This window comes from Rattus norvegicus, chromosome 3 (genome assembly GCF_021556685.1).
Source record: "Rattus norvegicus strain SHRSP/BbbUtx chromosome 3, alternate assembly SHRSP_T2T, whole genome shotgun sequence".
NCBI lineage: Eukaryota > Metazoa > Chordata > Mammalia > Rodentia > Muridae > Rattus > Rattus norvegicus.
The window spans coordinates 114,532,044-114,547,217 of NC_141536.1; the positions used below are offsets into that span (position 1 = coordinate 114,532,044).

At 45.3% G+C, this 15,174-nt stretch overlaps 1 protein-coding gene across 1 annotated transcript; it reads right to left on the minus strand.

The window, feature by feature from the left end:
* Positions 1–3,853: 3,853 nt before the first annotated feature.
* On the minus strand, positions 3,854–12,511 carry LOC100909998 (zinc finger protein 661). Its single transcript, NM_001419548.1, is given in 5 exon segments — positions 3,854–6,380; positions 6,851–6,964; positions 8,798–8,924; positions 9,347–9,417; positions 12,451–12,511. Coding segments are annotated over 4 exon segments (1,266 nt in total). The 5' UTR covers positions 9,380–9,417; positions 12,451–12,511; the 3' UTR covers positions 3,854–5,388.
* Positions 12,512–15,174: the final 2,663 nt, after the last annotated feature.

Below are 15,174 nucleotides of genomic sequence, written 5' to 3' on the forward strand. Positions count from 1 at the left end.
AATCCTCTGCATATCGCACCTCGGCTTCTCACACTGCTTCCCAGAGGACCTCGCGGCGCCTTCTACTATCCCTGCGTGAGGGCTAAAGCCTCTCATTTTCCCACGATGGATGCACGTGGCTCTCCCATTGCTGCCAGTACTTTGATGCAGGCATTGTGTACCGCGTGCCGTGGGACCTCCGCTCTGGATTACAGTATCCCGAAGGATCATGAACCTTACCCATGCAAGCTTTCCATTTTTCCTCTTTAAGAGGGAATCCCTATAGGGTTGTTTGCCTGGACCAAGCTTTCACTTATATTTTTATTTTAAAGTTACATCTGTTTGTTTTTGTTTATTTATTTGGATGTATGACACAAAACGCCTATAGCGGTCAGAAGACAACTTGCTAGAGTAGGTTGACCCTCTAACATATGAGTCCAGTTTGGTAGCAGGTACTTTTATTCACTGGGTCCTGTTCCAGCTCCACTTTCATTAAACTTGTTACTGGAAACTGGTACCTGCTGTGAAATGACTAAGGTAAGGCCATCTTGTCCCAACTTTGTGTCAGCCTAGACACTTCTCAGCCCACCCCACCCCTCCCACCCCCACCCCCAATAGCCATATCCACCTTGGCAATGGTTTGGGAACTGTCCTGACCATGGCCTGGATGTGTTTTGTAATGTCTGAAAATACTGCTGAGCTTTACAAAGAAAGCAGATATTACTAGGTCACCTGGATTCCCTCAGTAATGTAGCTCTGATGTAGTCGTGGTTGTCTTTTAAAACATATACCCCTGAGCTTGGACACCAAGAGACTTTTCAGAGATACAGGCTTCCTCTTGGTCTGGCCATCAATAGAAGGACTCAAAACTTTTAGTTGGCTTAGTTAATATAGTTGTCAGTAACAAGGTCATGTTGATAATTTCAGTTGCCCCTGCTTGAAAGAGCTAGTAATTTGAGAATGGTTGTGTGTGTATATTGGTGGGGGGGCATAGGGGGAAATTTATTTGGAAAGTAGAAGCTATGGCCAACAAAGACCATCTTAGCAGGTGATTGCAAGGCGTATGTATAGAGGCTTATGTTCAGAGGCATATGAGAGGAACCAAGGTAATGATAAATTTGGGGCGGTCTACTTCTCCCCAAATTAATGACTACCAAAATGAAATCAAAGGAAGTGGAGACAGAGAAGGCTTATTTAGCTTGTCTCAGTGACAGGCCTGTTATAACTGGAACAGAGACTTACCCTGATTTATATGAAATGATTAAAGATGCTTGTGCCATCTGAGTAAGGCTGTTCTGAGTAAGGAAATATGGATTTTCAACTCTACAAACTACCTCAATTCAGAAATGGCCAGGTTCCAACAAGTGTTACTGAACAGATACTACTATTAACCATTTTGGAGTGGCCAAGGCAACACCTCCTTGTCCTGATCATACCCTGACTCCATTTTGTGCTCAGGCATCTTCCAGCCTTTCCCCCACGAGCTGTCACTTTTGCCTATCAATGTGATGCTTAACCATACATTTAAAGTTTATTACCTTCTGTGCTTGAGAGACCAAAAAAGCAAAAGAGAGTGCCTCTAATACATTAAATCCCTAACTTATACAGGCTGTACCCCAGCAGCCTACTTCCCTTTTTCCCACTCATTGGACTATTCTTAAATTTACTGTTCTATCAAGGTAGTGGATCATGAGACTGCTATTTTGGGTTTTATAATTGAACTTGCTTATTCTACTCAGAAAAATAACTAGGACAATTGCAAGATATATGTGTTAAAATTAGACCCTGTCTACACATAGACAAAACGCATGTAATCCTGTGGGGTTTGCCTTTATAAGCCCAGGGCTGATATAGCCAGGTGCTATGTCTTGGGAGTGTTCTCAGGTGCAGTCCTGGCCCCATATTGGGCACCATTGTCTAAAACAAAACACCTGTTGCTATTAAAATTTATTTATGGTCATGGTGAGTTTCTGAATGCATCAATGTAGTCAAGACTATTCCGCATCTAAGACCTGGACCATAGCCCAGCTGTATAACCCAAACAACTGATGTGTTCTACCAAAACAAATGTTACCAGGTTCCTGTGACCCATACCTGACAATGCTATCATTGTGGGTTTTGCCTAATAAATACTCTTTTCCCAAGCTTCAGTGCTAAGAGTTCTTTGGAGACAGAAGCCTGCTCTTGGTCACTGGCTAGTCAAGGACTCTGATCTGTCTTTTTATGCATGGTAGTTTGTAACGTTGTCCCCTGAACTATGAGTCAGACTACCTACATGAGCTCTGGGATTCTGTAGACTTGTGACTTGTCAGCTGGTGTATTCTCACTTATCTTCCCATAGGAAACTAGTCAGTTTGAACATCAGTTTGTATTTACAGAAGAGAAAATTTGATCTACACAGGTCTCCAGGAAAAAGCCACAATGTCAGATTGTCCTTTCTCCAATATAGTGCCTAAATTTTAAGTAGACCTAAAGCTTCTTGGGTAAACACTCCTTTTCTCAACACTTGACCTCCTGCCAGTGGGCTGAAAACAAATGTGCTGCTTGGGAGAATGTCCTGTGTCCTTCTCCATGCTGGCTGGACCACAGACAAGTTGTCAGGGTTCATGCAAATAAACGTGGCAGATCAATGAAACAGGAATGAAAGCATTATCACTTAGCTCAGAGGGAGTCTAGCCAGATAGTGGGAAAATCTCAATAAACCAGGCCTGGCCACTTAAACAAACAAACAAACAAACAAACAAACAAACAAACAAATGTAATAGCAGGAAGGAAAACTACATTCAGTTTTGGCACAGCCACACTGGGAAGTCATATGTAAAAGTTGTCTTTGGATATCAGAGGTAGGTAGCTGTAGGCTGTAAGGGGAAAGAACAAAGGAAAACCAGGGGTCTGCACAGCAAGTGATCACAGGCTGTAAACTCACTGACCCATAGTCTAGGCTACACAGAGATTGCTGTGCAACAGTGCAGATCACTTTTCCAAAAGGAAGCTACGCATTGGCCTCCTCACTGTTTTCAGTCACTTTTCCTAAGAGTCTTTTCGAAGTCTGGATTTGCCCAGGCTCATTTCACTGATGATGGCAGTGTCTTAGACAAATACAATACTTGACACTGAGTTTATTTTGAAGACTTAAACTCAGAGGCAATCAACAGACATGTGTCAATTGTCCCCTTTATTTTTTACTTGACATAACACTAGGTATTATACACAGATCCTGTGACATTTTTCTTCAAGCTGTTTATTATATAAAATACTCACAAAAATGGATTCCCTGACACTCTTTGGCTTCATGAGAGACCAAAATGAGTTTATGTTTAGAAGCATGGGAGAGGACTGTTCCACAGTTTAATTTCCTCTCAGTTCTAAGAGAAACCTGCCTTCATCTACTGGAATACACAAGCCCGTTTCCAGGTCTTACCCTGCAAAAAGGGAATACACACTCCCAAAGTCAAGGTTGTCTCATACCTGACCATTAATACAATAAAATACAGGGCTTCCCCAAGGAAATAGATGCATTTGGATACTCAGGATCTAAAGTTTGGTGATGGTGGAGTGCATTAATGAAGATTTTAAATACCCAGAGATATTTCATTCAATAGAGAGCTACTTTAGGTCTGGAATAACGGGTAGAAAGGGGTCATGTAGAAAGACTGAGCTAATTTGTGTGCAATTGATAGTGGTTTCTAGTGTCATTCAAATATCAAGGCACCTGTCTCTGTACCTAGCCTTCAGGTGTGGCTTCTGGCTCAAGAAGAAGTGATCAGAATGGCACCTAGCTGATAAAAATAGCCTTTAGCGTTCCCTTCCTTATTCATGGTGATGTGCCGGGCCCAAACAGTACAGATCGAATGGACACTTACACACACCGGAAGAGGGTCACAGGTCTCTGTTTATTTAGGCTTGTTACTGTGCCATGAGCGATGAGGAAAGAAGGAAGGAAGAGAACTTGGAAGTGATGACTAGTATGTTAAGAGTCTGGACTGTGAAAATTCAGAGAGAAAGGAGGTGGACCCGAGCAGGTTTTGAATCAGAAACTTTGGTATTCGTTAGATAATTGATAACCTAATATTTGCAAGGCACGCTGTAAGACAGAGGCTTATTAAATCACACCTCCGAGTGCTTACAACTCATCTAAGAACAATTATAAGACAAAATCTAAGAGCATAATCTATAGTAGAAATACTGAAGGCAGACCCATACTGAAGACCTAAGTGTCACCTTGTGTCACGCAGGGTATTTTACTTAATCTCTCTAAACTTCAGTGAACTCATCTGTGAAATTCAGACAACAGAAAGGTCTACTTCACAGTGTGAGGATCCGAGGTGATCACGTCCTTGAGTGGAATGTGGTGTTTGAATGAGAACAGGCTCATATACTTAATTGAATGTTTGGTTCCTAAATGATGGAATGTTTAGAAAGGATTAGGAGGTGTGGCTTTGTTGGGGGAGGTGTGTCACCGGGGATGGGCTCTGAAGTTTCAAAAGCCCTTGCCTGGACCAGAGTGCTAAGACCAGTCTTTCTCTCCTGAGCTCTTGGCCCACTGCTTATGGATCAGATATGAGTTCGCAGCTACTGTTCTGGCACTGTGCCTGCCTGTCACCAAGCTCCTTCCATGATGGTCACAGACCATCCCCTGGAACCGTAAGCAAGCCCTGCAAAATGCTTTCTAAGTTGCCTTGGCCATCATGTCTCTGACAGCAATAGAAAAGTAACTAAGACACCTGGCTTCACCTTGTGTCCCCCAGACTATATTAATTTCTTTAAACTTCAGTGTGCTCCTCTGTGAAATCCAGACAGCAAAGGGACCCATTTCACAGATTTACTGAGAGGATCAGCCAATCTAGCCCTTTTACAATTCATCGCTGAGAGTTTGCCTCAACTAAGTGCTTAGTAAGTGCTACCACTACCACTAGTCCTAGGAGGGCTGAATACTGGGGCACAAGAGAACAAGGTCTTTGTGGCAGAAAGCTTCAGAAGGGCTAAGGGCTATAGAAACTGCTGGAGAAAATGGTATTCTCCCATAACTGTGACATTCTCTACTGTAAGAGCCTGCAGCTATTTAGAGCGCAGTGATGACAGGCCTGTTCTCACTGTGTCTGCAGATTCCTCTCCTAACATCTGTCCTGATGTCTGACCATCTCCAACTTTCTTTTGCAGTGCTTGGGATCAGACTGCAGCTCCTCATGCACGCTGGGCAATAGCTATCACCGAGCCACGCCCAGCCTCTGTGCAGGATTTTGAGTGTGGAGACTCATGGTTTAGTTTCTGCACTCTATGCTGGAGCAGAGGTCGGGCAGAAGACAGTGGCCAGAGTTGGCAGAATGAACAAATGCTGGATCTGTAGATGACAGGGAAATCTTCCACGATTGTAGGAAAGCCCGCTGTCTAGCTCGTGGCTTCCCCTGCTCAGTCTATCCCTTGTTTGGCATAGCGCCTCTGATGTTGGATAACTGAGGACTTGGAGCTGAACTCTTTGCCGCACACACTGCACTCGAAGGGCTTCTCCCCCGTGTGTACTCTCTGGTGCCTTGTGAGCCGGCACCTCTGGCTGAAGGCTTTCCCACACTCACTGCACTCATACGGCTTGTCCCCAGTGTGTATCTTCTGGTGTTGTGTAAGAGAAGAGCGGTCAAAGAAAGCTTTGCCACACTCGCTGCACTGATAGCGGGGCTCCCCCGTGTGCACCTTTTGGTGTCTGTTTAGGGAGGTGACCCCATAGAACGCTTTCCCACAGTCACTGCATTCGTAAGGCTTCCTGCCAGTGTGGGTCAGCAGGTGGCGGGTGAGAATGCTCTTCTGGCTGAAGGCTTTCCCACACTGCTGGCATTCATAGGGACTCTCTCCAGTATGGATTCTCTGGTGGCGAGTGAGGGATGAGCGGTCAAAGAAGGCTTTGCCACACTCGTTGCATTTAAAAGGCTTCTCCCCTGTGTGAATCCGCTGATGCACAGTTAGGGATGATCGGTCAAAGAAGGCTTTGCCACACGCACTGCACTCATATGGGCTCTCTCCAGTGTGGAACATTAGATGTCTACTGAGACTGCTCCTGTGGCTGAAGGCCTTCCCACACTCAGGACAGTCATATGGCTTCTCTCCAGTGTGAGTCCTCTGGTGGCGGATGAGGGACGAATGGTCAAAGAAGGTCTTCCCACACTCACTGCATTCCTGGTCTTGGTGTTTAGCGAGGGTTTTCTTGGATGGAGTTGACCTTTGCTGCAAGCTTTTATCCAAGGGAAGGGACTTTTTGCAAGTCTTTGCTTTGGGACTTTCCTTCTCTAGTTCCAACTCACCTGTTAGAGTTTGGATTTCACGTTTAGGGCATAGAGAACTTTGCCTTCTATAGATTTCTCTCAGTGTGCCTTCTGAAGCATCTAGGATCTCAGAGTTAGTTTCCAAGTCTGCAACAAAGAAGACAGATGCAGTTTCTTCTCTGGACAAGGCGACATGACAGAGGAGAGAGATGCTATGACAGACACTGAGGTAATGCCTGGTCATGGCACAGCTCAAGCCAAAGGCGCAGGAATGAAGGAGGAGCCTGGGAAGGAATTTGACAGCAGCCTTCTCAGGATACAGGAGAATGGCCCTGGAGCAGGGCCAAGAGCTTATTAGGGTAGGCTGAGCAGAGAGCTGGGTGACCAATAAAAATTTCAGAAGTGTACATAGGCAAGGTCACAGTTCTGAGAAACAAGTTGATGAATACAGGTAAATAACACTTGCCCGTGTAGAAGAGGAAAGAGAACCAATGAGTGACAGGAAACGACCATGCACACAGACAACCTGCACTTGAGCAAAGGTGACCCCTTTCACTCCTCCAACCCAGACAACAGAAGCAAACACAATACTACCCATCCTGTTCAAACCTGCTTACCTAGAGAGACACTCTCTGGCCATGCTTTCTCCTCAGATCCATGAAGACCCTGCATCCAGGATTCGCCCCTTCTCTTGAACTGAAGAATCACATCAGGTCGAGGAACGGGAAGCCCTGCTCATGAAGGAAAAGAGGCAGGAGGCTGCTGTGATGAAGATGAAGATGTCTTACCATTCCGAAACTTAAACCTGGCCTCTAAGTCTAAACACTTCCAGAAATGCAGAGACCAGACCAAAAGGCCTGAGGGAAGGTCAGGACTGGGGCTCTTGAAGGGAACAAAGGTCAGGCATCAGGGCACTGTCCACAAAAACCACCTCAGTTCACAGGCAGCAAATGAAAGTTTTCCACTGGCGCTGGCAGGATAGAGGACCTTGGCTCAAGAGGTAAGTATTAAAAAAAAAAATCATCTTGACTAAAAAAGCTGAGGGAGCGACTCAATTTTGTTCGTTCAGATTTAGTATAATGCTTTTATTGAAACAAGTCACTTGTGTTCACAGTAGGAAAATTAGAGTTCTGTACAAGTAAAAGAAAACTTTTTCCTTCCTTTATTTCATGTTCATGTGGAAAGACCTTACATGTGATTCTGTTAACGACTGGATAATGGGGCTGGTGAGATGGCTTATTGGGTTCACCAAGTCTGCTAAACTGGGCTGGCTCCCTAGAGCCCACATGGTAAAAGCAAAGAAGCAAGTCCCAAGAGTTGTCCTCTGACCTTCACACACACATGCTGGGGCACATGTATGTTCCCCCAAATAAATAAAGAAAAAATTAAATGTTATGAGAACTTCAAAAAACTGGATAATGAAATACTACTGACTTGTCAACTGAAGATCTTTTCATGTAACAAATTTAAAATATTAATTTTAATTAGCACAGATTTTCTACAATGTTTTAATAGCTATACAATACTGTGGTAAATGTGCCCCCTGAGCTGTACAAATTGGCAATCCCATTACATTCCCTGGCTCATTCTCCAGAAGCAATCATATCCATAGCAATATAAACAAAGTTAGATCCCATGCCTGGAAACACCCGAGTTCCCCGTGCACAGAGTTCTGCCCTGGGAGACAGGTACTTTCTCCCTCTGCCTGAGAAGTGCCTGTCTGCTGCGTGCTGGTTCTTCTCTGACAGACTGGCCATTCTCATTCCTTCCTGGCACTTCTGGTCTCTACCCCAGGGATTCCATGCTGTCTGATATTTCACTCACTAAAGCTCAGGATGTTCCTCAATGCCAACCCTCAGCCCAATATTTGCTTAATATAAACTTGCAATGTGACTTTGACTATTATCTGCCGTTTTAGCTTATTTCTACATTGGTGTACTGCTTCCAGAGTGGCCAAGACTACAGGTACAAACCACTGTGCATAGCTTCAGACTCTTATTCTGGAGACTTCTGAGAGTTCCTTATTACTTATGGGGACTTTACTTCACTAACAGGTGACATCAACAACAGCTCTTCATTTCCCCCTTGTCACAAGTATAATTACAAAGTGACATTTATAGGTATCTAAGATTGTCATTAAAACAAATGTTCAAAAATCAAGCACGTCTCTGACAACCTTTCTCCTTTTCGCGTCTTTGTAGCTTCTTCCTCTGGCTTTCACAAAGGAATCAGTATCTCTTACCAAGATGGATCCTTGTTCTACCACATGGAACTGAGGACATTACCTGTTGGCATACCATGGGAAGACCTGGACAGATTAATGATTTTACTTGTTGCCTCAGGCAGCCAGACCCACACATACAATACATACTCTGCTCTATCCTCTAGACTGTCTTCTCTTCCGTGGAAGCCAGTTGCTCAACCAGGAGGCCTGTGGTTACCCAGTGCTGTTAACACCAGGGCAGCCCATCTGTCCAGGCCTGGGTTCACCAGCTATGCATCTAAAGCCATCTCCTTTGGCTCTTTTGGGACAAGTTCTGACTCCTCACAGGAAGCCTCCTCACCCAGAGAGATGATGCTCTCATAATTCTCCAGCATCACGGTCTTGTAGAGTGCTCTCTGCATGGGTACCAGACGCTTCCACTCGTCATCTGTGAAGGTCACAGCCACATCTTCAAACGTCACCGATGCCTGAAAATACAACCATACTCCCCTTTACAACCCTTTTCTTTCTTGTTGTCCATTTTGTTTTTCTTGAGACAGGGTCTGACTCTGAATGATCTACAGCATGCACCACATCCTGCAGCCTAACCCGGCACTCTTTGATGAATGGGGGCTGACTCTCAGTCTATTACTGGCTGCACCAAAGAGACAACGAAGACAGAACCACTGATCGTAGAATCCTCCAGGTGACCTGTTCTATCAGCTACACCCATTTTGTACTTGGGGATAGGCTAGTAAGTACAGCTCAAGGAACTGAAGGCCATCCTACTTTGGAACCTTTCACTGGGCTAGGAATGGAGGGTTATGAAGGAAGACACTCAGGATAAAGAAAGTGACTATATTTTGTCAACTAATAACAGTATCTCGGAAACAAAAGAAGCCCACCTCACCTGACATCTGGTAGGTGGAGACACGGCAGCCATTCCCTCCTATGCTGCTCTGGTAGAGAAGGACAAGAGTCCTAGGGAGGAAAAAGTCGGGGGTGGGGGAGAAAAGATATGAGAATGACCCATGTGGCAAGGCCCCTCCAGCTATCAGTGAGCCTGTGGCACCTTCATCCCATCTCCTCACAGACAGCAAACAGGGCAAGGCCGAGAGCGCGCCACGCTCATTCCGGAGTTACAGCAGAAGCTGTGGATGTTGAAGCCACAGCACACTGTCTGCTTTACCGTGATCTTCAGGGCAGAGTTCTGTCTCCAGGAGCCAGAACACAGTGAGAGTCCTATATTTACATATTCACCTTTAATATCGCCCTGAAGGTTTACTGAGGAAAAAAAACCATAAGGGACCTTAGAAACAACTATATGGACAAGACAAACAAGCACCGTAACCTCCTCAGAGTAGCACTCCATTTACAGCTCCCGCTAATGAAGCATCCATCTTTGACACTGTAAGACTGTTCACCTCACTTCCTGAACCAGACTGAGCATAGCACAGCTGGGCAGTGAGTGAGTAACTGGGAACTTCCTGGTCTGCTTTCTCTTGCTCTGACGAAACACTGACCAAAAGCAACTCAGGGAAGAGCAGGTTCACATGGCTCACAGGTTACATTACCAAGGGAAGCCTCAGGGGAACATGGAGGCAGAAACTGAAACAGAGACCATGTAGGAGGACTGCTTACTGGCTTGCTCAGCTACTTATATAGCCCAGGCCTACTTCCCAGGAGTGACATTATCCACAGTGGACTTGTCCTTCCTGTACCAATTGGCAATTCAGAAGATGTCCCACATAAACATGCTAACAGACGGATGGAGGCGACTCCGTTGAGATTCTTCCCAAGTGTGCCTAAGTTTGCATTCAGGCAGCAAAAACTATGACAGATACGATCTGGTGTGAAAAGATGACATCCTTTGTGAACATGAATTTTAAATTGTCGGGACAATATGCAGGAGATGAGTCAAAAAAGCTATAAGCAGCTACTGAGTAGGCACGGGGACCAGAGGAGCAGAATCCCCGGGAGACAGTACCAATGGTGTGGCTCCATTTGTGCTGGTGCTCACGGGTGCTTCCAGATGAGGTAAGTGAGCTCCAGTTGCAACTCTACTTACTCTTGGATTTCCAGAAGACTCTTACCCTCTTCAACCTCCCTTTGCTTAGGTCAGCTAACTGGATCTCACCCTCTCACGATGAAGAGTCTAACTAAAGACTGGCTGGGTGTGACGGTGCACGCTTGCGGTCTCAGCCCTGACTTAGCCCAGGCAGGAAGGGTTGAGGCAGAAATGCAGCAGCTTTCTTGGCACAACTGGGATCTACAGTTTTGATGTGAGGGAGGAGCAACATTGTAGGCAGGGAAGACCTCAAGTCTTGAATAAACAAGAGGCAGATCTCTAACACATCGAGGGTTACTACTGAAATTAGATAGCAGAAAGTCAGTGAGCAACCCTGGGGAGAACGTGAACCCAGAGAAACCAGCAGAGGTCAAAGTACATCAAAAGGTGCTTTGGGTGAGGGTGATTACAGCATAGTTGTGTCGTCATTAGATATGTACTTTAGGATTGGGACGAGTAATAAGAGCCTTCAAACACAGACATTCTCAGGCTGGCCAATTCTCTTCTGGAATTTATTTAAGAGAAGAATAGTCACAAAGCTTTTAATTAACCATCACCAACGCAGCATCTTGATTGAAGGTTGTCTGCCAGCCAGCTTCCTAAGCCCATTACACATACCATCCTATTTAAATAATGCAACTAAAATCGGGACTCTCCTAAGCGTCTCTGACGGACAGCTTGAGTAAATAATTTATTGTCTAGAGGCTAGACACACGGTGGAGCGCTATCAAACACCACCACAACTAGTATTGTTGAGTGCTTGCTCTCGTGAGCCTCTATGCTGAGTGCTTTTTATAAAGATAATTCCTTTCCATTTTCATACATCGATAAGAGAGGTACTATTTCACAGCAATTAAGAGATTCGGGCTTTGTAAAAGGCTGAGGTAGAACTGGGAAAAGCCTGCCTGGAAGCTTTTAATTCTGTTATAATTTACTTTCATTGAAAGATAGCCATAAAGCTAAGCACATCTTTACCTGCAACACATCCCAGCATTTTGGGAAGCTTGATGCGCATGACTGAAATTTCATGGAACAGAAGTATGGTGACATACACCTGTAATGCTCACACTTGGAAGGCTGAGGCTTACCACCAGGCCAGGCTACAAAATAAGACCGTATCTCCAATGTAAAAAACAAAACAAAACAAAAAAAAACCCACTAGGGAAAAGATCACTGATAAACCACAAACAACTTCAATGTAACAGACAACGTCATCGCATGGACTTCTAGACATCTGATGGTTACTGGTGGTTGGAACTAAGTTGTGCCAGTTCGACTTTATGGTGGTCAGAATGTTAACCTCGAGAATTGTTTCCTAAAATTTTGTTTATGTTTACCTCATTTGAGACTCAAAAATAGCCTGCTTGATGGGTCTTACCCCGATACTGTGGGTCTTGTTTGACCTCAATATAGTCCCTTCACCCTTATTTTTTTCCCACTATTCCTTTACAGTGCACTCCAGTCAATATCATCTCAAAACTGCCTAAAGCCATGTGCAATTTCCTTTGGGGTTTTCTTCACCTAGAATTCGGTGTTCTCCAGGACCCTATGCTCATGTCAGGACATTCCGGCGCAAACTCTGGGCGAAGCGCTGAAAGACGCAACGTGAGACGTTTTCTAGGGGACTGGGTGAGAATGGAATGGATGCTCCTAGATCCAGGGTCGGTAGCATTCACATTCTCGAAGCACTCATCATGAAAAGAAGGAACGAAAGGAAGACCGGGACCTCTAACTTGAAAGTACAGGATTCTGACACACAGTGGACGTACCCTACAAGGACACTGGTAACCGTGCGGGTTCCCCACGAAACCGACACACACCAGAAGAGAAGACTCTCTGTGCACGCAGGCCACGCCCACTAACCCTTCCCCAAGTCCCCAGAGTCCCCCGTTTCTCCGCCACCGCGTCCACTCGGCTTCTCGAAGACCTAGACCCGCAACCCTCACCTTCGGCAAGAGTGCTGGGAACCTGCGAACACCTCACCACCTCTGGTCGGGAAGGCAGTGCGCCTGCGCGAAGATCTTCAGCTTCTGAGCTCCAATCAATGTGCTGCCTTTACATGGACTACATTTCCCAGAGGTGTGGACAGTCAGCGCGCCGTAAGATGACGCGTAAAATCCTGCACAAGGTTGCACTCCAGATACGTGGTGCTGAAACGGATGGGACCAGGCTTTGAGAGCGCTCAGAAACCTGGAACTCAGCTGTCCAGGGAAGGCAGACCTGAGCAGTACAGCTAGGGAGGAGGACCCTAAACAGCACAAGTCCGTTCTAGTTAGTTTCCAATTTGCCAGTGTGCCTATCTTTTCTGAAAGCCAGGTCTCACTTCTTAATCTCCTTTCAGTGGACTATCCCAGATGCATGAGCCGAGAAACATACCTGTTACAGTCTTCCATCAAGAATTCTTGGCGGGCAGCCGTGACTTACGCCTTTAGTCCCAGATTGGGTTGCATTTGGGGGAATTTACACTCAACTCTGTAGCCATAATCCTGTATGAGGATGACCTCCTTTTTACTGCCTCAGAGGATACCAGCCCCAAACCAGGCTATACGGACTTTAAACTTTGTAGCTCAGTCTGTATGCACACACACATGTGTGTGTCCTGAACTAACTATGTAAACCAGGCTGGCTTCAAACTCAGAGATCCACCTGTCTCTGCCTCCAAAAAGTACTGAACTTTAAGGTGTGCATCACCCTGCCTGGCCTCTTTGTAGCTCAAAAAGAACACAAAATTTCTAGGAGAAAAACTCAAATTGTGAGACCAAAAGAGTTCAACCTTCATTTGGCCCTAGGATATCTGCATTCCCCCCCCCCAACTAAAAGATAGATTTGGGATTTTCTGGGACTAACTGGATACTGGCATGGGTTGTTACAGTATTTAAACAAATGTCCAGGCCCGTCTGTGAGAAACTAAGTGAGGGTCCCAAGCCCATACCATTTGTAATGAGGGACTAAGGAACAATCTTTTGTTAGGCTTAAGAAAGCCCTAGCATTGGGGCCATATGTATAGCTTTCAACTATACATTACCAAACAGTAGGGTTGATAACAATTCTCATTTGACCATTGGGTGGTACATAGCATACCTGTCTGGACAACTGACCCCAGTATCTCCAGGGATTGACAATGACTCTTTGATCTCCCATTACTATCTGTATAGCCCTTCCTAAAAACTTGATCTCTTTGGCTATCAGGTAAACTCCTCCGATATCAGTTTTTCTTAAATAGAACCTAGAATTGGCAAGGAAGTAAATTGTTCTACTGAGTAAATACATACTTTCCTGGTGTTACATGTTCCTGCTACTATCCAGAAGGAAAGAGGTTTGCTAAACTCCAAGAGCAATTCTATCAAATACTGACCACAGATTTTGTCTCTCATACGTGCCATCCAGAAACTCTCCAGTGTTGTTACGTCTGCTACAGGGGACACTAAAAGGATGGCTCACTTGTTGAAGGAGGGAATAAACTATGTCACTAGACTACCAAGGTCTCAGCTATGATGTCTAATTTTTGTTAACCCCTTTCCCTTCTGTCAGTCTCATGGATCCCTCGTGAGCCTCGGTCTGCACCTAAGGCAGTGGAAAAAGCAATTGTGAAAGGGTCCCTCTGTAATCTTGAAGGATGGCTGCATGCAGAATCCTTGACCCTGTTCTCCAAGTATTCAATGGAAGCTTGTAACAGAGCTCTCTGATACTTTGGTTGGACAAGGTCAGAAGAAACATACAATCACCTCTTCTCAGGAAAAGGATTCTTCCAGTCTGCTCCTGAGTTTATGATGGGTAAAATCCTGCACAAGGTTGCACTCCAGATATGTGGTGCTGAAACGGATGAGACAAGGCTTTGTGTGCTCTCAGAAACCTGGAACCCAGGTTCCAGGAGCTGCATGGCATGTACTTCAGACATGGTCACTACCCTAAGACAGATTTGGAGGATGTAGTTCACCAAATCTTGCCAAGTCTTCAACTGCCTATTTCATGGATATCCTCACTGAATCAACTAAAGGCTTTCCGGCCTGTGCTGAAAGACTTTCGAAGTAACCAAGGCACCCTCACAAGCAATTTTGAACTCCCTCAGAATCTGCAGGTGTTTCAAATCATGACTAAGATATTAGGTAGCAAATGCAGCTTGCCCAACTATTGCCCTCAGCAAAGTTTAAATGATAATCCGAAGAAGCTAATAAAGAAAACCTCCGTGCCACTTTCTAGTGCCGTGACAAAATACGATGACCAGGAAAACGTAGAAATAGTTTAATGGGGGTTTACCGTTTCAGAGGGTGAGTCCAGGGCCATCAAGTATGACTCATCTGAGTAAGCAGGGATAGTGTAAAGCCATGAGCAAGTGAGGTAAAAACCGTGGCCTAGGGCTGGAACATGCCTGTGTGTTAGCAACCTTTACCATGAATCACAAATGCTTCTGAAGTCAAAGGCAACATGTTTAATATACTCTAGGCCTTCACTGGAGTTAGATACGAACTTCCCAAACTTTGTTTCATTCATATCCGGGATCCTTCCCGCTGTTCCCAGGTCATGCCAGGTATTGGCTGGTTGGATCTGGTGGATTTGGCCACTACCAAAGAAAAAGAACCCAGAACTAGCCCCGCCCTCGCCCCGCCCCTGCCTAGGGTCCTAGCGCGAGGACCCCTGAGAAGCTGTTCAAGGCTGAGCCTGACTCAGTT